The sequence below is a fragment of the Heterodontus francisci genome, chromosome 7, assembly GCF_036365525.1.
Source record: "Heterodontus francisci isolate sHetFra1 chromosome 7, sHetFra1.hap1, whole genome shotgun sequence".
NCBI lineage: Eukaryota > Metazoa > Chordata > Chondrichthyes > Heterodontiformes > Heterodontidae > Heterodontus > Heterodontus francisci.
The window spans coordinates 26,480,434-26,504,680 of record NC_090377.1 but is presented as its reverse complement, the minus strand read 5'-3'; the positions used below and the strand labels follow the sequence as shown (position 1 = coordinate 26,504,680).

General features: G+C 42.5%; 1 protein-coding gene across 3 annotated transcripts in view; it reads right to left on the bottom strand.

The window, feature by feature from the left end:
- Positions 1 to 24,247, bottom strand: part of arl5a (ADP-ribosylation factor-like 5A) — a 44,528-nt gene that overhangs the window by 10,436 nt on the left and 9,845 nt on the right. For all 3 annotated transcript variants that reach the window (XM_068034913.1, XM_068034914.1, XM_068034912.1), the window contains 3 exons: positions 21,552 to 21,612; positions 6,058 to 6,205; positions 1,657 to 1,740 (listed from right to left, as the gene is read on the bottom strand). In XM_068034913.1, coding sequence (XP_067891014.1) covers positions 1,657 to 1,740; positions 6,058 to 6,205; positions 21,552 to 21,612 — 293 coding nt within the window. The remainder of the gene's footprint in view (positions 1 to 1,656; positions 1,741 to 6,057; positions 6,206 to 21,551; positions 21,613 to 24,247) is intronic.

Below are 24,247 nucleotides of genomic sequence, written 5' to 3'. Positions count from 1 at the left end.
TGCTGTACTATTTTCTCTTTAATTATAATAAAAGACCTTAGGTGATCCCTAAAAGCCTAACAGACAATTAACTACTTTTTTTTTTGAAGCGTAGTCACCATTGTAGGAATTTTACAGTTGTTTATTTGGGACATCCACTTTTCTATAACAACTCTCTGTCTGCGATTTATGACCAATGCTACCATTTCCATTCCTCCACAGAGCCTACTTTCCATGACATCACCAAAAATTTGTCCCTCTTATGCGAACTTAGCCTCTGTACTGGATGACTGCTTATTTTTGATGAATTTAATTTTCACACACTCGCCCTCCCTCGGCCTCTCCCCAACTAATTCTCTGTCCAGCTCAACTCCCAGCCTGTTCTGCACCGACCTCCTCTTCCTCCCCCACACAGATACAGACACATAGCTTTTATCCTTCCATTATGAAACCCTGAGACCTTAAATTCTCTATTATTGAGAGCTGAGTATTTCCATACTTCTATACCCCATCCATATCCTGCTTTACCTAACCATCTTCTCTGTCACTTTCCACCCAAATTCATTTTAAAATTCCCCTCTCAACTTCTGACCTTCTCTGGTCTGACACTCATGAAGACATGAACACCTCTACCACCCATTTTCTTTAGAACTGCCTTCCTGCATCCTTGATTTCATGAAAACCCTGTCTCAAGAATGGACTTTGAAATTAGCCAAGATTCTCTCTTCCGAGAAAAGTGAACATGGCAACCAGATGATATTAGTAAATGCACATAGCATATCCAATGTGGCAGGTGATCTCTGGGCCAAAATTAAAACCAACATTTTAGCTGGGTGAAAGTTGAGCAGTTTGAGAAGCGTGGTCAGCTTCTGTCAGTTCAAGGCTGGCAGTTTTGGGGGGGCAATTGAGCGCTGTTCTGCTTATTAATTTCTCACTGCTAATTATCAGCCAAATCAAACAGCTTTGGTTTCATTCACATTTAATCAATTAAATATTTCATAATTTAACAGACAAGTCCTCATTTCAGCCTATCACTAACTTTTGCATGTGTGACATGCGATGTGAGAAACTCAGGGCACTTTCTAACTGACACTCGGGTGTGATGCAATGGATGCTTGGTGACTGTACAACATATTGATTCCTTTTGGGGATTTGTATTCATCTAATCCTTTTATGTGTTGTCCCGAAAGTGAGCAGGAAAAAATATTTTGGTAGAATGAAAAACAACTTTTCCATCTAAGTTTTAAGTTAGGCCCAATACAATTAGCTCTTTCATTCAAGAAAAATCACATTAGACCCCTTGGATGAAGACACAGTACTGACATGGAGTAAAGGTATTTATGCAATCCCTTCCAATTATGACATTGGTGTTAAAGTAGGGAACGGTTCCAAACTGAACACCTTGCTGCTTTCATCAGAGAAACAAAACAAACCCAACGCTCAGTAATTAAGCAGAGAAGACCGAATGATGCAAAATACATTTCATTGCTAAGAGTTTGTATTCCTTTATTATAAAAAGTGTCTGTTTACGTTGCTGGTATGAAAATGTTTTCAAATATGGAGTAATGTCTAATTCGCCATACCAATTTAATTGTTTTTCATTTCCAAGTAATCTACAATTCAGGATAAGCAACATAAAATTTGTGAATAGTCTGAACAGTCAATCAAAATGCTTACCTCATGTGCCAACATTTTGTAGAGTTCATCTCTGGTTATAGCTATCCTCTCCCTGTCCATACTGTCTACAACCACGATCGCAAACTGAAACACATGCAGTAAGAGCTAAAATGGATGTACTGATTTTGCCATGCAATATAATTACAGCTAGTTATACAACCACTACTAGACCCAGTTTATGCAGATTCTTACAGGTATATAAAGATGTGCTAGCAAGAGGCTTCTTATATAGCAAGAGGGTGGCTAAGACATGGTGGGTGTGATTTTTAATTGACCTCCAAATCAGTTGCAAAGTCGCTGAAATCAGATGTGAAGTGGATGGGCCAACCTGGCCAAAACAGATAAGTTGAGGCATGAACCCTATTGAAGTTCATATCTCATTATCACAGAATGAGTAAACTGTCAGCACCACATGTAACTGGCAGCAAGCCATTGGCAGAGCAGGAAATCCTATTGCTCCTCTGTGAGCTTCAGCCGGTGGTTAGATGTTAAAGGGAGAACAGGGTGTTAAAAACTGGCCAGATCTCCGGATCCGAGATGGACCAGCCGTGTGTCAGGCCACTTTCCCACTGAGAGTTAAAATATCCACCAATGATTTAGGATAAAGTATGATGGAGGTCTTAGATATTATGGTGTGAGAATTTAAACAAGCTGAAATACAAGACTTTTAGCCCTCATACCATCTGCTTTGGGTTAGCAGATTAGACATGTCATAATATAGCTAGAAAGAAACTGTGATAGCGAGGCTTTCAGATTCCTGGGATACTGGAACAAATTCTGAAGCAGAAGGAAGGTAGGATGGGCTTCAGGTGGATTAGACTGCTACTAATATTTTTGCAAAAAAGGGTAAATAATGGGGGAGAACTTAAGCAAATAAGGTGGAGAAGGGTTAAAGTGCAGATAATGAGGAAGAGGGAAAATAAACTGTTAGAGGTACTTAAAATACAAAAAGTTGATGTTAATGGTTCAGAGCAGGGACTGGTAGGTGATGGTTCACGTACAATGGAGGATACAGATATGACCACATGCAGAAATTATACAATAAACATTAATCCAGAGAAATGGATGTCTCTAGCTCTATATATGAATTACAGGAGACTTGGAAATAATGTAGGAGATCTCTAGACTCTTGCTGGAGGGGGAATGTATGGCATTGCAGAGATCTGGTCCAATAATGACATGGATTGGATAAACATAAAGGATATGGAAAAAAGCCTGTGGGAGCAGGTGTGGACTTGTGTGTGAAAGAGAAGTTGATTATAATGGAGATGGACCTAAATACCATCCAGATGCAGATAACGATGAAACCTTGTAAACAGGTCTAAGTGAGAAGCAGAGAGGGAATGTGGCTCTGTGCACCAACTATAGACTACCAAGCCAGAAGGAGAAATTAGACCAAGAACTTTGTAGCCAAATACAGGAAATATGTATAGGTTCAAAATCAGTTGTTGTAGTTTAAATTAATTAGGGATAGATTTGGAAATCTGTAACAAAATAGAAGTAAAACGTGATTCCAGACCCAACTTTAGATTATTGCACTGCTGAATAGCAACTGAGCCATTTAAGCAGGTAAGCAATTGAACTAGATATTAAATGATTACATAAAATGGTAAAGCAGGTCAGAATCAAAACACTTTGGCAACATTAACAGTAGAGTTTAAGGTTAGAGCCATTATGGTAAAAAGGATGGATACAATACTTAATTTTAGAAAGGCATATTTTGAGGGGATAGAGGTAAGCTAAGGAAATTGGGCACATTCTTAGAATTGAAAAGCATGAATGAAAAGTGGATTATCTATAGAAACACTGAGCCTCACACATAACAGACTAAATATGGGAAAATTACACGTAATTTTCCTGCAAATTCCATCTATTGATATTAATGGGTAGGCAATGCATCTGAAGTTTTATTAAGCTACCTGATGCATATCAGTTCCTGGTTCCTAGAGCCTCAAAATTCAGCCCACTACAAGCAAAACAATCTTGTATTTATATAGTGCCTTTCATGTAAAAAACCTCCCAAGGCCCTCACAGATGCCGAAGAAAAGGAGTAAATATTAGGAGGGTTGACGAAAATCTTAAGTCAAGGTGGATTCTTAAAGGAGGAGTGGAAGGTGAAAGCATGTAAATTTTTCCTACGATGACCAAAACTGTCCACGGTACTCCAGGTGTGATATCGCCAAAGGTCTATATAATTGCAGCAAGATTTCCTTACTCATATTCCAACCCCCTTGCAATAATGTTTAACATACTGTCATGCATGGATGGAACCGTAATGAAATGAACAATGAATTGGAGAAATTATGACAAAAAAAAGTCAACAGTTAAATTAAACCACAAGAACATGGACACTTGTACCACAGTCAAAATAGAGTAGCGGTCACGTGACCCCCCCCCCCCCCCCCCATACTAGAAATCAACAGACCTGCCTGTAAAGACGAAACTCTAACTGCATCTGAATAGCTCTGGGAAGAATCTATTGAAACTGAAAGGAGCACCATTGCATATTGATGACTCCTATATACATGAATGAACTAAATAAAGGTTCTGGAGACAGACTGACTCACAGTCCAAACCAAAATGAATAGGAGTGACGTAGCATCTTTTTAACAGAATGGCCCCCATTTTGACATCAATAGATTGCCATGGTTTCCATATCCTGGTCCCATTGTGTGGTCATACCAGGGGAAAGGGCCAAGTGTTGCTTAATAGAAAATCAAAGGAGATTGATTTTGACCTTAAAAGTAACCTTCTGAAGAGAGAGACCAATCCAAGGCCACAGAAAGCCAGTTTCTAGCCAGAGGCTGAGAGAGAGAGAGAGGGAGAGGGAGAGGGAGAGGGAGAGAGGGAGAGAGAGAGAGAGATCCAGCCAAGCAGAAGAACTCTTGCTGAACAAGAACTGAACTACTGCAGGAGAGGAATTACAAAGTGACTTTGAGACCCTCCATCTGTGAAGGTAACCCATATTCACACCAGCAATTTTGGGCTGAGTTTCAACCACTAGAACTCCACAACACCTCAACAAGATCAAGACTGCAAACAACCAAGCTTGCACCTTTAAAAAAAATTTCTTCCTGAGAAGACTCAATAATTCTATAAACCACAAACTCTATCACTTTGAACTGTAAAATTATATCCTATCCTTTTCTCTCTCTCTGTCTATTCTTGTGTATGCATGTGTGCGTGTGAATGTTTGAGTGGATGAAGATTGTGACCATTTTGGGAATGGTATTGTAAAAAAAAGCTATCTTTTTCTTTAACCTACGAGAAAGCCTGGCAGTTGTTGGTTTATTTGACCCTAAAAATACTCAGAAACTAGCATAACATTTTAACAAAACACAGCTGGGAGGTGAAAAATGGAAGCCACCCACACCCCTTCCTACCTGTCCGTAACAATACCATTTGCCTTCCTAATTGCTTGCCGTACCTGTATGTTAACATTCTGTATTCACATACAAGCGCACATAAATCCCTCCGCATACCAACCTGTACAGGTCTTTCATCTTTTAAAAAATACCCCACCTTTCTATTTATGCTACGAAGGTGGAAAATTTCACATTTCCCCACATTCTACTCCCTCTGCCACCTTCATGCCCACTTATTTAACGTGTCTATATTTCTTTGCATCCTCCTCACAACTTAGTTTCCCATCTAGCTTTGTATCAGGATTCAAACAATACAGAGGAGGCAAATCAAACCATGAGATCTGAATAGGCTGTAAAGATGGGCTGGTGAGTGACAAATGACAATGTGGATCAGTGCAAGGTAATGAAACTAGGCAAGGGAAATTAACAGTATGAATATAAACTAAATGCCTCCAGGATATAGGACAGAGGATACAACAGGAGAGAGATCTGGGGGAGTTGGTGGATAGTTCAATGAAACCAAGAGCAGTGTAAGGAAGTCGCACATAAAGTTAGCTGGAGTTTGGGATGCACAGCCAGACAGAAAGATTTAAATTTTTCAACTTTTCATTTTCCTAGCAGGGCACATTGAAACACTAATGCATTACCTTAGAAGTGGAGGTGTGAGCTAAACTTAGCTCATTAATTTAATTTAGCAAAATTTACAGAATTTAAAACAGAAACAAGACATCAGAACCTCATATACAAACAAGAAATGCTGGAAATACTCAGCAGGTCTGGCAGCATCTGTGGAGAGAGAAGCAGAGTTAACGTTTCCGGTCGATGACTCTCTATCAGAACTTCTGAAGAAGGGTCACTGACCAGAAACGTTAACTCTGCTTCTCTCTCCACAGATGCTGCCAGACCTGCTGATTATTTTCAGCATTTCTTGTTTGTGTTTCAGATTTCCAGCATCTGCAGTATTTTGCTTTTATATCAGAACCTCATGCCTGTTTTAGATCGATAGTTTTGTAGAGAGCTTCAAGTTAAACCTTACCTCCGTATTGGTATAGTAGGTGTTCCATGATGAACGCAATGACTCCTGACCTCCAATATCCCACATTAGGAAATGTGTGTTATTCACCACAATCTCTTCCACATTACTGCCAATTGTAGGTGATGTGTGTACAACTTCATTCATGGAGCTGGAAAGATAGAAATACAATCACAAACATTTGATAAGATTTCTACAAGACCCAGACTCATAAGAGAATTTTGAAGAGAACGGAGATCGATCATTTTTAACTATAACACTGCAAAAAGGTGACAATTCTAAAATTTAATATACACCAACTAGCTTTTCAGAACACAACTTAGCATTTACAGTGAGAAACACTATTAAACATCAAAAATAAGGTCTCTACCAGCAATCACATCCTGTGGATGGTTGTGCACATCATTACCAACACAGCTGGTGCATACTTAAGCAGATTGCATCACAGCCTTATTAATGCTAATGAGTTTGACAATTCTGGCAAGTTCTCATGAACAGTTAAGAGCTTTTGCAGGGTTTACTGCTCTTAAATTTAAAAAATCCACTTTCACTTGACATTTTTACAGGTCAATCTATATGAGTCTATTTGGACAACTCAATTCTTCCCATTCTGAAGCTTTTCCAAAGCAAGAAGTAACTGCTGCCATAGTTTGGGTTTGAACACAAGCGATCAACACTGCAAAATACTCTTGTGAATATACAACTTCCTTCTCTCACCTTCCTCTGTAATGCAAGACTCTAGATCTTTGGAGAATTTGGAAAAAGCAGCCACAATCATCTTCTTTGGCCTCCTTATCTCGAGAGGTAATGGGTAAGCGTCTAGAGGTGGTCAGTGGTTTGTGGAGCAGCACCTGGAGTGGCTATAAAGGCCAATTCTAGTGACAGACTCTTCCACAGGTGCTGCAGATAAAACTGGTTGTCGGGGCTGTGACACAGTTGGCTCTCTCCTTGCACTTCTGTCTCTTTTCCTGCCAACTGCTAAGTCTCTTCGACTTGCCACTCTTTAGCCCCGCCTTTATGGCTGTCTGCCAGCTCTGGCTATCACTGGCAACTGACTCCCACGACTTGTGGTCAATGCAACAGGACTTCAAGTTGCATTTGTACACGTCTTTAAAGTGGAGACATGGACGGCCAGTGGGTCTGACACCAGTGACGAGCTCGCTGTACAATGCTTCTTTGGAGTATTTGGAAAAAGCAGCCACAATAGTGGAGCCAACGTGTGTGTGGGCAAAGCCAGCTAAATTAGTTTTTTTGTTTCAATTCAACTGCTTGTTAAATTGTACAAACGTTTTGTAACTAGTAACTGGTTACTCATATCAGCTCCTCACTTTTACGATAAATTTTCATCCATGTTGATCAAGAAGTTCTGGTTCAGAGTCTGAACTTGAGGATATAACTTTAGCAACTGAGGGTCATTAAGTGGATATAATTTGCTAGAATTTTAAGAAGGCATTTGATAAGATTCGATATGCCAGCCTGTGATGATGATTAAAGTTCTCTGTATTCATTGCAAATTAGCAAGCAGGTCAGATACTGACTTGGCAATCAGATGAAATAGAAAAATCTGTCTGAAAAAAGTGATCAGTTGAGTTTAAATAGAATTACGCAGTCATTACAATAAGGAACAGGCCGTTCAGCCAACCAGTCAATTAAAAAAAACTACCACACAAGTAGCAATCCTAATTGCACATGCCCGCAGTGTTCCGATATTGCTTTATCCTCCTTTCCTTCAACAACTTTTCCAACTTATTAAGTGTTGATATGGTCTCTGTTTCATCATTAATTCCAGTAGCATATTTCACAGGCACACAATCTGCTATCTTTAAAAAAAAAATTACCCTACTCTGTCCTAGATATAAAACTAAATGCAAGAGATTTACGTCTCCTCATTGTAGGCTCTTCAATCACTGGAAACAGTCCATTTTTATCTTTGTTGCAGAGTTTTCATTGAGCAAGGTTATACCCTTTGGAGATCTCTCCCTAAACCTCTGCCTTCCCATCTACTTCCCTTTTGGCACTTCCCTTCCCACCTTTAAAGTCTTCTCATAACCATTTTTCGTCAAAATTCAGTTAGCTTTAACTATTGTAACTACTGCTCAGCCCATTTGCCATGAAGCATTTTGAGACATTTCATCACATTAATTTTCTGTATAAAAAGTTATTATGGTTGTTGCACCTAGTGGCCAAAAGAAGGGCTGTTTTGTTGTGTGTTTTTGCACCCACTAGCAGTTGGATTAAAGGTTCCCGTCATGCAGACCCCCACCTGCCAAGAATGAGGCATATTAATTTTGTCATATGAACATTGATTTTAAACTATTGCTGGAGCGAGGAAATGACTTGTTAAACAGATCAGCTGTGGCTGGAAAGAACATTTACATACTAACAGACTTTGCTTGTGGAGACAAAGGACCATTCCGTGACACATTCAATCCACAATGGATTTTGATCACCAGACATTGAAGGTGAGGAAGCTCACATTCCAGCATGACTGCTAAGATGGCTAAATCCACAGACATGGTCAAACCAGCTAGTCACATGACTAAGCTGGTGGGCAACAGGGGTTTTTTTGAATTGTACAGACGGTTTGAGAGAGAGAGAGAGAGAGAGAGAGAGAGAGAGACTGTTTGCTTCTGGACTGTAAAGACCTCTCTTGGCGGGCTTGCCACAGCCTCTCCTGTCTGCTCCCATCTCTTTTTCACAAGCCTCTGGACCCACTGAGGAAACGTGCACCTCAAGAGAGAAAAGTCTCCTACATCGAACAAGGTTTAAGAAGAATACTAGGCCCCAACGAAAAGCAAGACCTTCCTAAGGATTCTACAGCGAGCTTGAAGAACAGTAACCAAAACCATCTTCAGATATTGCCTCAAACATTTCCACTTTATTTCTTCTGCCTTTTCCTGTCTCTATCTGCATGTGTGTATCACATATGCTAGCGTGGGCATGTCACATATCTGTAGGCGTTAAGCTATTAGAGTTTAAGTTTAATAAATTTCAACTTTTCTTCTTTAAACCTAAAAAAACCTGTTTGGTTGGTTTCTTCGCCTTACAATTGGAAAGCGGTGAACAAGAATTCACCAAGGGGGAGCTAAAAACACGGTGTGTTTAAAATTCAACCCTGTTACAGTAAGACCAGGTGAAGGCTGAGAGGGAACCCTAGACTGGTCGTAACATTCCCAAACCTACTTGATTTACGGCACTTGGACCAGAGATATATAACTTTCAGTAGAACACCTGAGGTAAAGGGAGCTGCATTTCAGCTTCAGATTTGGAGTTCAATAGTGTTACAACTGAGGCAGGAGGAGCAACTGTTTTCTCTAGTTCCACTTCTCCAAAGGTCATAACATATATTTAAATGTTTACCCAGTTACCGATGCAGTACCCAGAATAAAATACACCAACCAGGTTTAATAAACAAAATTGTCAGTTTATTGTAAAAGAAGACTTTACCAGTAACGAAGCAAAGCATTAATACAGAGTGAAATACGAAAGTTCCCTTTTTACCTTAACACTAACACACACACACACACACACACACACACACACACACACACACACACACACACACACACACCAAAAAAGAGAGATTTCTTTCTCTTTAGAGCTCTGTTACAAAAAAAAAGACAAAAAGAATACTTTGGCCAAATACATGCTAATTCTTGAAAAAAAAAAGATATGGAAAGATGTCAGTTGCCCCTTTTTTGGTTTGACATCCCAAATATGTATAGATGGCTGACTCTGGGATCTTTCTAAACCAGTTCTTTTTAGGTGATGTTTAAGATCAGTTTGGCAGGTTTTCCTGGGTGAAATGCAGTATCTGGGGTTTCTGGCAGGTCTTTAAGGATTTCTTACACTCGCTTCAAAGAGCTTCTCAAAGAGATAGAAAAGCTGGCAGGCTTTTCAAAGAGATGGAAAAGGCTGAGCTGGGGCTCAGCTCTCTTGGCTATTTTTAAAAACTTATTTCAAAACACTCCACACCCCAACTCACACCAAAGCGAAACCAAAAACATCTCTAGTCAAACCTCCGGACCCGTATAAATCTTGATCTGTCACTTCTCTGTAACCATATTCTCAAAAAGCCCCTGTTGGGTATTTATCTGAAGACAGGTGACTTCCAGTAAGGGGTGTTTACAAACCAAGTCCTCTCAGTGTCCTTTCAATTACCCCAGTGAAAATAACATCCATGGAATCCTTTTCAGTTTTCCCAAATAAAACAATGTCCATAATTCGAGTCCTCAAAAAAATATTCTTTTGGGCCTCCTTATCTCGAGAGACAATGGATACGCGCCTGGAGGTGGTCAGTGGTTTGTGAAGCAGCGCCTGGAGTGGCTATAAAGGCCAATTCTGGAGTGACAGGCTCTTCCACAGGTGCTGCAGAGAAATTTGTTTGTTGGGGCTGTTGCACAGTTGGCTCTCCCCTTGCGCCTCTGTCTTTTTTCCTGCCAACTACTAAGTCTCTTCGACTCGCCACAATTTAGCCCTGTCTTTATGGCTGCCCGCCAGCTCTGGCGAATGCTGGCAACTGACTCCCACGACTTGTGATCAATGTCACACGATTTCATGTCGCGTTTGCAGACGTCTTTATAACGGAGACATGGACGGCCGGTGGGTCTGATACCAGTGGCGAGCTCGCTGTACAATGTGTCTTTGGGGATCCTGCCATCTTCCATGCGGCTCACATGGCCAAGCCATCTCAAGCGCCGCTGACTCAGTAGTGTGTATAAGCTGGGGATGTTGGCCGCTTCAAGGACTTCTGTGTTGGAGATATAGTCCTGCCACCTGATGCCAAGTATTCTCCGAAGGCAGCGAAGATGGAATGAATTGAGACGTCGCTCTTGGCTGGCATACGTTGTCCAGGCCTCGCTGCCGTAGAGCAAGGTACTGAGGACACAGGCCTGATACACTCGGACTTTTGTGTTCCGTGTCAGTGCGCCATTTTCCCACACTCTCTTGGCCAGTCTGAACATAGCAGTGGAAGCCTTACCCATGCGCTTGTTGATTTCTGCATCTAGAGACAGGTTACTGGTGATAGTTGAGCCTAGGTAGGTGAACTCTTGAACCACTTCCAGAGCGTGGTCGCCAATATTGATGGATGGAGCATTTCTGACATCCTGCCCCATGATGTTCGTTTTCTTGAGGCTGATGGTTAGGCCAAATTCATTGCAGGCAGACGCAAACCTGTCGATGAGACTCTGCAGGCATTCTTCAGTGTGAGATGTTAAAGCAGCATCGTCAGCAAAGAGGAGTTCCCTGATGAGGACTTTCCGTACTTTGGACTTCGCTCTTAGACGGGCAAGGTTGAACAACCTGCCCCCTGATCTTGTGTGGAGGAAAATTCCTTCTTCAGAGGATTTGAACGCATGTGAAAGCAGCAGGGAGAAGAAAATCCCAAAAAGTGTGGGTGCGAGAACACAGCCCTGTTTCTCACCACTCAGGATAGGAAAGGGCTCTGATGAGGAGCCACCATGTTGAAAACATATATATATATATATTCCACACATTTGCTCACAATTTATTGTGTGTAATCAGACTGGTTTTATAATTAAGGAAGTATCTTTTAGCTTTCTACTACTTTCTGGTCACACGGGATCAGAGGTGAGCTGGCAAGATGGATACAGAACTGGCTCGGTCGTGGGCGGCACAGTGGCGCAGTGGTCAGCACCGCAGCCTCACAGCTCCAGGGACCTGAGTTCAATTCTGGGTACTGCCTGTGCGGAGTTTGCAAGTTCTCCCTGAGACCGCGTGGGTTTTTGCCGGGTGCTCCGGTTTCCTCCCACCGCCAAAGACTTGCAGGTGATAGGTAAATTGGCCATTGTAAATTACCCCTAGTATAGGTAGGTGGTAGGGAATATGGGATTAGTATAAATGGGTGGTTGTTGGTCGGCACAGACTTGGTGGGCCGAAGGGCCTGTTTCAGTGCTGTATCTCTAAATAAATAAAAGACAGAGGGTAGCAGCGGAAGGGTGCTTTTCTGAATGGAGGGCTGTGACTAGTGGTGTTCCGCAGGGATCAGTGCTGGGATCTTTGCTGTTTGTAGTATTATAAATGATTTGGAGGAAAATGTAGCTGGTCTGATTAGTAAGTTTGCGGACGACACAAAGGTTGGTGGAGTTACGGATAATGATGAGGATTGTCAGAGGACCCAGCAGGATATAGCTCGGTTGGAGACTTGGGCGGAGAAATGGCAGATGGAGTTTAATCCGGACAAATGTGAGGTAATGCATTTTGGAAGATCTAATACAGGTGGGAAGTATACAGTAAATGGCAGAACCCTTAGGAGTATTGACAGGCAGAGAGATCTGGGCGTACAGGTCCACAGGTCACTGAAAGTGGCAACGCAGGTGGATAAGGTAGTCAAGAAAGCATATGGCATGCTTGCCTTCATCGGTCGGGGCATAGAGTATAAAAATTGGCAAGTCATGCTGCAGCTGTACAGAACTTTAGTTAGGCCACACTTAGAATATTGCGTGCAATTCTGGTAGCCACACTACCAGAAGGACGTGGAGGCTTTGGAGAGGGTACAGGAAAGGTTTACCTGCATGTTGCCTGGTCTGGAGGGCATTAGCTATGAGGAGAGGTTGGATAAACTCAGATTGTTTTCACTGGAACAATGGAGGTGGAGGGGCGACATGATAGAGGTTTACAAAGTTATGAGCGGCATGGACAGAGTGGATAGTCAGAAGCTTTTTCCCAGGGTGGAAGAGTCAGTTACTAGGGGACACAGGTTTAAGGTCAGAGGGGCAAAGTTTAGAGGGGATGTGCGAGGCAAGTTCTTTACACAGAGGGTGGTGAGTGCCTGGAACTTGCTACTGGGGGAGATGGTGGAAGCAGGTACGATAGCGACGTTTAAGAGGCATCTTGACAAATACATGAATAGGATGGGAATAGAGGGATACGGTCCCCGGAAGTGCAGAAGGTTTTAGTTTAGGCAGGCATCAAGATCGGCGCAGGCTTGGAGGGCCGAATGGCCTGTTCCTGTGCTGTACTGTTCTTTGTACTATGAATTGACACAGCAAAGCAAAAAATTATGTTCTTTGAACAGCAAATGATTATTCAGAGTAAGAAATAAATGCAGAATACTTCAGGATTAACCTAAAAATATAGAGAGAAAACACTGATATTTAAATATTTGGCCGTGCTACTGAAATGCTTCAACTCTGTGCAAGTCATCTACAGGGAAAACTTATTGGTTTAAAAATTAAGCTCACAGATTACTTTTCACTTTCAGCAACTTCAGAGGACAAAAATCATACTGATTGTGGTTTAAGAAAAAAAAACAACCGGCAAGTTATTACTCTATTTTTAACCTCAGGAACTCAAAAAGTAGAAAAAAGCTTCCGAGAGAACCCCCGGAGTATTTTGTGGGCTACAGATGCATTCCAACAACAATATCAATAACAACTTGATAGAATATCCCAAGAACAAGAAACCTGAAAGATTAAATGCTGTAAACATGCTAGCATGCCATTCCTTGAGAATTTTATGCAATTCAAAAACCCTGAAGAAGTCCTAGGAAGAGGGGAAATGTGCAGAACTAACTCCTGATGCAACATCTGAAGCCCCACTCAACTATTACAAATGGAAATAATGGGCTGTGGGCAGCATTTATTATGTACACAAAAATGCCAACTCCAAGTCTGTTTCCAATGCTTTTAAGACATATAAACATTCAAAGAGAGTTACATGTACAAAAATCTCCCTTTAGAGCTACATATTGTGTCTGTAGATTACACTTCCAATTTTGCTGTACATTTCAATTTCAGAAATCTACCAGCTCAAAGGGAAGCATCAATATCTAGCACCTTTGTGTGTAAATAAAGGCAATCTAAAAATACATTAGAAGTTAGGACGCAGAAACTGGCAATCTGAATATTAACCTTTGGGTTTACAGGTTATGCAAATGATTTTAGGCAGAAGTATCATAATTTACCACACAATACCAGTGTGTTTAATTTTATACAAATATAGTGAAAGTAAACAAATGAAATATTGTGCTTATGTATTTTTCAAATTCCATTATATTGCACTGTTTCACAGGAATGAAAAGCATGCATAACTTGAGAACTAGAATGATTTCCAACTCCAAGAGTTCAAAAGAAAAGTTTTAGTCACTTGCTGCACTGACACATCATGAAGATGGTCAGATATAACACTGCAACATAACTGGCAAAGGGTCATCAACCTGAAAATTAACTCTGTTTCTCTTTCCAGATGCTGCCAGACCTGTTGAGCAGTTTTAGCATTCTGTTTCTCTTTCACACCGTAACTGTCCAAAAATTCAATTTCAATCAGTCAGTCTGCTTTGGTGGTGATGGGGGTGCAGGGGGAGGAAAGCACAGCAAGTGAGGAAGGATTGCAGTGAACAATTAAACAATGGTTTCTCATACACAGGTTAGGAACAGCGTAAGCAGAATGCCGTTTACACATCCAATTGGTTATGCGCTGCGCACTATGAGTGAGGGTAGAATCTCAAGTGCAATGGGAAAGTAATGGAAGATAGAAATTGGCAAATGGGAGAAAGCTACAGATAAAGAAATATTTCCCACACTCGGAAAGCATACAAAATTCTTTAACCCTCAACTCTGCATAAAGACAAGTACTACTACAAAGCTCTCACAAGCTCAAAAAAAATCAGGCAAGGTGAGTACCAGGCTAAGTATCCCAATCAGGCAAAGAACATTATATCCATGTCACTGAGAATGCTGGCAACTGTATTCAAACGTCATGGAATGATGGAGAGCCTGCCAAAAGTCATGTAATCCAATCTAACTGCTCCACTATACTGCAAGCACAATGGATATGATTCAGTTAAGCAAACAATACTGGTGCAATTCTATGAATGCAATCGGATTTTTCATTCTCCCCCCACCCCTACACCCCTCTAATAACTTTTTCCTTACAATATTCCCTGTACACTAATCAGTCTCTCAGTAATATTTTTTAAACAATGCAAAAACTTTCAAATGTGCCCATTAGTGTCTGTATGCCCACAAAACAAGTTTAATTTGAAGAGTCTCCTCAAACAGTGGCGATCAGGGAAATTCGCCATGCTCATTCTTTCTCTTTGGGTGGGCGTGGTCAGCTCCAGCCGGGGCCAGTTTCCAGGGCATTGTTTTTTGAAGCAGCGTCAAAGATTGCAGAAACTCAAGTTACGCTCGACTTGGCTTGCGTTTAAAATTCTGTGATCTTTTACACTGGTTTGGCTGATTTAAGCCGATTTTGCTCGAAAAGCCAAGATGCAGACTCGATGGGCCGAAGGGCCTCTTCTGCACTATTAATCTGTGATTCTGTGAATTAGTGGAAACTAGGCTTTTATGTTGATCCAAGTCAAATAGTGGAAGCAAGGTGTCAGAGAGTTAAGAGACAGGCACAGGAAGCCACCATTTGGTCCATTCAGTCCACGCTGGCTGTCTGGAGAGCAATCCAGTCATTCCCTCCCCTGCTCGATCACTGTAGCCCTGCAAATTTATTTCCCTCAAGTGCCCATCCAATTTCCTTTTGAAATCATGGATCGTTTCAATTCCCACTATCCTCGTAGGCAGCGAGTTCCAGGTCATTACAACTCACTGCATAAAAAAGTTCTTCCCACATTCCTTGCAGCTAGTAGGAACAGCTTTTCTTTATCTACCTTGTCTAAACCTCTATCAAATCTCCCCTGAATCTGCTTTGCTTCAAGGAGAACAACCCCAGCTTCTCCAACCTTACCTTGTAGCTAAAATCCCTCATCCACGGAACCATTCTGGTAAATCTTCCCTGCATCCTCTCAATGACCCTCACATCCTTCCTAAAGTGTAGTGACCAGAACTGGATGCAAAACTCCAGTTGTGGCCTAACTAGAGCTTTATAAAGGTTCAGCATAACTTCTCTGCTATTGTACTCAATACCTCCATGCATGAAGCCCAATTTTACCAGCCCCCCGATATCAGGGGTCATGGTAGGGGGGCCCCGGAAAATACCTCCAGGAGAGGATCCGCCCCCATTACCAGCAGCGACGAACCCTCCCCCCCAGGCAATGGAAACCATTTAAATATGTAAAGTTATTTTGATTAATATTTACCTCGCCGCACTGGCCGTCCCGCTGCAATATTCCGGCTGGTTGCCAGAACTCCGGTGCTTTCGGATCTCCGCTCAGAGATCTGAAGTGGAACGTTGGTGGGGAGGGGGGAGGAGTTAAGTTTTCAGGGCGGTGGGGGGACTATGGAGTGAAACCTTCCTGATTGGTCTAAGGGGTGGTGGGAAAGGAAAAAGGTCAGAGTTAATAGGTTTTGGGAGGTGGGGAAGAGGTCGGGATCGTTTTTTTTTTAGAGGGGGTGGGAGGAGAAGAGGACAACCAATAAACTGTTCAGTCTTTGTGGGAGAGGGTATTGAAACGTTTAATAAATTTTTCATTTTAATTTTTCAGGTCCTGCTACTTGAAAAATTTTAATTGATCTGAAGGGCCGGAACCCTTTAAAAATGGCACCGGCGCCCACATGGTAGCGCCGCACACTGTTACCGGGGGCGGAGTGCCCGTCCCCTCCATTTCATTGGGGGGAGGTGGGGCCGACTGCCTCGGCCATGTAAATGAGCCGCCACACTAAATATTGTGGCGGCTCTGTGGTGCCCTTCAAGCGCACGCGCCACGCCGCTTTTGAAGCTAGCTGGAAAAATTCAGCCCCAAGATTCCACATGCTTTGCAAACTACTCTCATTCTTTGTTCGGCCACCTTCAAGGAACTATGCACATGAACCCCCAGGTTCCTCTGCTCCTGCATATTCTTTAAAATTGTGGCATGAGTCTACATTGCCTCTCCCCTATTCCTTCTGCCAAAATGCATCACCTCACACTTCTCTGTATTAAATTACGTCTGCAACTTGTCTGCCCATTCTGCTAGCCTATGCACTGTTGCAGTCAATTGATATCATCAGAAAAGAGGAAATAAGACATAGGGCTGCATTTTACTAACTCGCTGCTGATCTTGGCGGCAAGCTTCCATAATGGCTGTCACGGAGTCGCTGCCCTATTGATCGCGGCAGCTCATTTAAATGAATGGGCAGATTGCATTCTCCCCGCCCCCACAATGACTTGGAGGGGACAGGCACTCCGTCCCGAGCAATGGCATCCGGCACCACTGCACAAGCGCGCCGCCATTTTTTAAGGGCTTCAAGCCCTTCAACTTCATGTAGGTTTTTAACATTGTATTCTTCTTCTTTCACCTCCTCGTCTCGAGAGACAATGGATACGCGCCTGGAGGTGGTCAGTGGTTTGTGAAGCAGCGCCTGGAGTGGATATAAAGGCCAATTCTAGAGTGACAGACTCTTCCACAGGCGCTGCAGATTAAATTGGTTGTCAGGGCTGTTACACAGTTGGCTCTCCCCTTGCGCTTCTGTCTTTTTTCCTGCCAACTGCTAAGACTCTTTGATTCGCCACACTCTAGCCCCGCCTTTATGGCTGCCTGCCACCTCTGGCGATCACTGGCAAATGACACCCACGACTTGTGGTCAATGTCACAGGACTTCATGTCGCATTTGCAGACGTCTTTAAAGCGGAGACATGGACAGCCGGTGGATCTGATGCCAGTGACGAGCTCGCAGTCCAATGTGTCTTTGGGGATCCTGCCATCTTCCATGCGGCTCTGGAGCCTGTTTAAAGCGACTCGAGCAAAGACTTTCCCCACTATGCTGAGCAAGGAGACTCCACGGTAGTTGTTGCAGTCACCGCGGTCACCCTTGTTCTTATAGAGGGTGATGATATTGGCATCGCGCATGTCCTGTGGTATTGCTCCCTCGTCCCAGCACCGGAAAAGCAGTTCGTAGAGTGCTGAAAGTATAGCAGGCTTGGCACTCTTGATTATTTCAGGGGTAATGCTGTCCTTCCTAAGGGCTTTTCCACTGGCTAGAGAATCAATGGCATCGCTGAGTTCCGATGTTGTTGGCTGTACATCCAGCTCATCCATGACTGGCAGAGACTGGGCTGCACTGACGGTGGTCTCAGTGACAACATTTTCCCTGGAGTACAGTTCTAGGTAGTGCTCCACCCAGCGGTCCATTTGCTTGCGTTGGTCAGTGATTGTGTCCCTTGATTTAGATTTGATGGGGGCCATCTTCTTGATGATTGGCCCAAAAGCTCTCTTAATGCCATCATACATTCCTCTGATGTTTCCGGTGTCTGAGGCCAGCTGAATATGACTGCATAGGTGTTGCCAGTAGTCATTTGCGCAGCGCCTGGCTGTTCTTTGTGCAGCGCTTCTGGCTGCTTTAAGTGCTACGGATGTTAACTCGCTGGAGGCTTTCTTGTAGTTCAGCAGTGCAATGCGCTTAGCGGCTATGACAGGTTCCAGCTCTTCAAAGTGAGATTGAAACCAGTCTGCATTCTGCTTCACACGTTTGCCATAGGTGGTCATTGCTGAGTCATAGATGGCGTCTCTGATGTGGGCCCACTTAGTCTCTGCATCCCCTGTAGGAGTGTTTTGAAGGGCTTGTTCAAGTGAATTTACAGACTTATGTAACAGCTGTGGATAAGAAATTCTGCTAGTGTTGATGCGCAGGCGGCCCTTCAGCTTGGAGTGATGCAGCTTCTTTGGTTTGAGTCTAACCTTGCTGCACACCAGGGAGTGGTTGGTGTCGCAGTCTGCACTGTGGAAGCTGCGTGTGATTTGGACACTGTTTATAGAGGCTCGCCTTGTGACGATGAGGTCCAGCTGGTGCCAACGATGTGATCTTGGGTGCCTCCAAGAAACCTGGTGACAGGGTTTAGTATGAAAGAACGAGTTGGTGATGCAGAAGTTATGATAGGTACACACTCAAGCAGTCTACATTAATATATTTTAATTATGTTCCCATCACCAAGCAGCAATGAAGCCACCATGAGGCCTCGCTGCCACCGGTAATATGGGGCAGGGCCTCTCCCTGACTTCAGGGGCCCAGTAAAATTCGCCCCATAGTTTGGAACAGAATGACACAGAAATTCAAGTTATGCCAATATTGTGAACAAACTGAATTAGTTAGACTATTTTGCAGCCCGACTCTCCAGCAGAGAAGATGCACCCAAATTTGCAGGAAAACGGATTAGAAAATGCTGCAACAGGCATAGTGGCAAATCAGAAACAGCGCAGCCAATAACTTGTATATGCAAGGATATTGAGACCAGCATTCCCCATCACATGCACTTGCGTTAAAACTTGTATCTATTTTAGAAATTAGAGATTAAAGGGTCTCCTTGTTATTAACAAATGAAGCTGCCACTGTGAAAATCGAAAAACACAACTGCTTGATTAGTTAGGAGAGACAGTGGTGTAGTGGTAATGTCACTGGACTAGCAATCCAGACACAGCAATTCCAGCACAGCAACAGGAGGAATTTAAAATTAATTTAAAAAATCTGGAATTGAAATCTAGTCTCAGCAAAGGTGCCATAAAACTATCAATTATTGTAAAAACCCATGCGGTTCACTAAAGTCCTTGAGGGAAGGAAATCTGCTGTCCTTACCCGGTCTGGCCTACATGCAACTCCATCCACATGGTTCATTCTTAACTGCCCTCTGAAATGGCCACTCAGTTGTCAAGGGCAATTATGGATGGGCAACAAATGCTGGCCTTGCCAGCGATGCCCACATCCCATGAAAGAATAATATTCAAAAGGGAGTACTGAGGTCTACTCCATGCAAAAAATCAAACAAATACATGTTTATATATACACAGGTTGTGGATGGTTCATTTTGTTGTTTGCACTACAACATCAAGCAAAATCTTATACATATTGCACAGTATATTTCACAAAACAATTAAAAAGCTTATGCAGCTATCAAGTAATCCATAACAAATGAAAAATTTATTATCCTATATCGTGTGGAGCTGTAATCCATGCTTTTCGACATAGGAAATAGATTGTTACAATGCACCCACATTACTCTATGCATAGCCATTAATTGTGAGATAAAAGCAATTAATAAATCAGTAAATGGGCTACATGCATTTCCTTTAGTCAAGTTGGTCCTGGATGATTGGAATAAATGGTAAAGAACATATAATAAAAGGTATTCCAGTAACTGCATTTGTGTTTTCCCCATGAACGGAAGTATTAGTAGCAGTGGAAGAAGAATGGCATCACGGATTGGTTCACAATGAATATACTCTAGCATTAAGTTTTAGACTTTGAAATGGTAATAGCCAAAGACCCTTTGATTTCAAAGATTGATTTTTGAATATTTGCACATCCAGAACTAATTGTTAATTACATATTTATATAATGCCTTTAACATAATAAAACATCCCAAGATGCTTTACAGGAGCATTATAAAACAAAATATGGCAATGAGCCACAAAAGGAGATATTAGGTCAGATAACCAAAAGCTTGGTCAAAGAAGTAGGTTTCAACAGTGTCTTAAAAGGAGGAAAGTGAGGTGGAGAGGCAGAGAGGTGTAGGGAGAGTATTCCAGAGCTTGGGGCCGAGGCAACTGAGAGTGCGACCACCAATGGTGGAGTGATTAAAGTCAGGGATGCACAAGAGGCCAGAATTAGAGAACAGCAGATATCAGAGGGTTGTGAGGCTGGAGGAAATCACAGAGAAAGGGAGGGGCGAGGCCATGGAGGGATTTAAAAATAAGGATGGGAATTTTAAAATCAAGACATAACTTCTAACATTAACAACTAGAAGCTGCTTTTTAAAAAAAAACCTGTACATTTTGCACAAACATAAGATTCCCGTGATTACACCAAACACGCTGAGCCCACCAGCGCTATTCCGTAGCAGTCAAAGTGGCGGTGGCAATTACAGTAGCATTAATTCAGCCAATTAATGATAGTTATTAACTTTGGGAGGGGGGGTGGGGTGAAACCTTCATTATCAATTGTTCCACTACTTTCAGCAAGGAAAACGGCAGAGCGGTGCTAAAGTCCCAGGAAATTATGGTAAGGCACTTATGCCATAATTACTCGAGATTTATGCCCTGTTAAACAAGCCTTGAAACATCTCCAAGAAATTCTGGGCCATTGTTTAAATGGAAGTAAGGTTGAGAAAAGATGGATTAGGTAAAGGAGAAGCAACGTTAAAAAGGGAAAAAAATGGAAAACAGAATGTGGTAAAGACATAAAAGGGTGAGCAGAACTCTAACATTTAATGTTCTTAATTTTACTTAAATTTTTGTAGATTAGGGTTAGGAAAGCTACTCCTGATATGAGCAGCTTTACAACTAAGTGGTTGCTTCGATGTCACTGTACAAAGCTGAAAGCGTACACAACTGGTCGGCCTAGAGAATAACTTTTCCTCGAACCTGAAACATATAACCCCAAATAGGTATGAAAAATATTTCATACTAAACTTCTGTACCGACCTTTTTTGATAAAAGAGTAATTTTGAAAATTGATTGCAGAACATTAAAACAGGGAAGATTTGATACCATAGTATCAAAAAGAATGCATCATCATACATCCACATTAAGAACTAAACAAGTGTTGCATCACTCAAAATGACAACTCGTCTATTCTAAGGGAGAAGAGCTCTCTGGTCCTCATTATACTTACAACTGGTAAAGAATTGTCGTCTTCCCAGCATTGTCTAACCCAACGATAATTACTTTGTGTTCTGAAAAAGTAAATAAGTGAGATTAATGAATCTCATCACAAATATAAATATTACAGTTTTATTTGATAAACCAGAATAAAAGATCTAAAATTATATAATTGGCTGGAGATTAGATTAGGTTTTGAGAATAATCATCTAAATTGATTTTGAGAACAAATTGTCTATGGCAAAGAGAGAGATACAACAATTTGATTTTCAGGACAATGTTCTCAGTATATACAAATACTGCATCAGACATGAAGATCCTTTCATCAAAAAGGAAAAGAATGACAAGCCTTCAGATTTTGCAGAAATAGTGTACAAAGTCCAAATTTTCTATCCATAGGTTACTAGAATTATTTAATGCACTTCATCCAACTTAACCCAACAGCAGAAAACTTTCAAGTTCAAACTTTAAAAAAAAGAATTACATTTCTCATTTTCACCAAACGACTTAATATTCCAATTTACAATAAATGAATGACACTATGGTTATAAATTTTCTACATCGTGTGGGTTATAGAGCAGTTACTATATAACAATATATATTACTGTTTATGTTGCCCGCTAATACAGGAGATATGGAGCTTTGTGGAATATGCAAAATACATTGAAACCATTGTTAATTGTTATAAAATCCCATCTGGTTTCCTAATGTCCTTCAGGGAAGGAAATCTGTCCCCCTTACCTGGTCTGGCCTACATGTGACTCCAGACCCACAGCAATGTGGTTGACTCTTAAATGCCCTCTGAAATGGCCGAGTAAGCCACTCAGCTGTATCTAACCGCTACGAAGTCAATAAGGAATGAAACTGGACGGACCACCCAGCATCGAACTAGGTACCGGAAACGACAACGACAAAACCAGCCCCGTCGATCCTGCAAAGTCCTCCCTACTAACATCTGGGGGCTTGTGCCAACGTTGGGAGAGCTATCCCACAGATTAGTCAAGCAACAGCCTGACTGTCATACTCGAGGAATCATACCTTACAATGTCCTAGTCACCACCATCGCCATCCCCGATATGCCCTGTTCACCAGCAGGACAGACCCAGCAGAGGTGACAGCACAGTGGGATACAGTTAGGAGGGAGTTGCCCTGGGAGTCCTCAACACTGACTCCGGACCCCATGAAGTCTCATGGCATCAGGTCAAACATGGGCAATGAAACCTTCTGCTGATTACCACCTATCGGCCCCCTTCAGCTGATGAATCAGTACTCCTCCATGTTGAACACCACTTGGAGGAAGCACTGAGGGTAGCAACTGCGGGACTTGCGGGTGGGGGACTTCAATGTCATCACCAAGAGTGGCTCAGCAACACCACTACTGACCGAGCTGGCCGAGTCCTAAAGGACATAACTGCTAGACTGGGTCTGCAGCAGGTGGTGAGGGAACCAACAAGAGGGAAATATACTTGACCTCATCCTCACCAATCGGCCTGCCACAGATGCATCCGTCCATGACAGTATTGGTAGGAGTGACCACCGCACAGTCCTTGTGGAGACGACGTCCCGTCTTCACACGGAGGATACCCTCCATTGTGTTGTGTAGCACTACCGCCGTGCTAAATGGGATAGATTTTGAACAGATCCAGCAATGCAAAACTGGACATCCATGAGGTGCTGGGGACGATCAGTAGCAGCAGAATTGTACTCAACCACAATCTGTAACCTCATGGCCCGGCATATCCCCCACTCTACCATTACCATCAAGCGAGGAGACCAATCCTGGTTCAATGCAGAGTGCAGGAGGGCATGCCAGCAGCAGCACCAAACATATCTCAAAATGAGGTGTCAACTTGGTGAAGCTACAACCCAGGTCTACTTGCAGGATGCGATAGACAAAGTTAAGCCATCCCATAATCAACGGATCAGATCTAAGCTCTGCAGTCCTGCCACATCTAGTTGTGAATGATGGTGGACAATTAAACAACTAACTAGAGGAGGTGACTCCAAAAATATCCCCATTCTCAACGATGGGAGAGCCCAACACATCACTGCAAAAGATAAGGCTGAAGCATTTGCAACAATCTTCAGCCAGATGTGCCAAATGGATGATCGATTTCGGCCTCGTTCTGAAGTCCCCAGCATCACAGATGCAAGTCTTCAGCCAATTTGATTCACTTCACGTGATATCAAGGAACGACTGAAGGTACTGGATACTGCAAAGGCTATGGAACCTGACAACAGTCCAGCAATGGTACTGAAGACCTGTGCTCCAGAACTTGCTACGCCCCTAGCCAAGCTGTTCCAGTACAGCCAGAACACTGGCATCTACCTGGCAATGTGGAAAATTGCCCAGACATGTCCTGCACACAAAAACCAGGACAAGTCCAACCCAGCCAATTACCACCCATCAGTCTACTCTCGATCTTCAGTATAGTGATGGAAGGCGTCATCGACAGTGCTATCAAGCAGCACTTGCTTACCAACAAACTGCTCAGTGACGCTCAGTTTGAGGTCCCACAGGGCCACTCAGCTCCTGACCTCATTTCAACCTTGGTTCAAACATGGACAAAAGAGCTGAACTCAAGAGGTGAGGTGAGAGTAACTGCCCTTGACATCAAGGCAGCATTTGACTGAGCATGGCATCAAGGAGCCCAAGCAAAACTAGAGACAATAGGAGAACTCTCTGCTGGTTGGAGTCATACCTAGTGC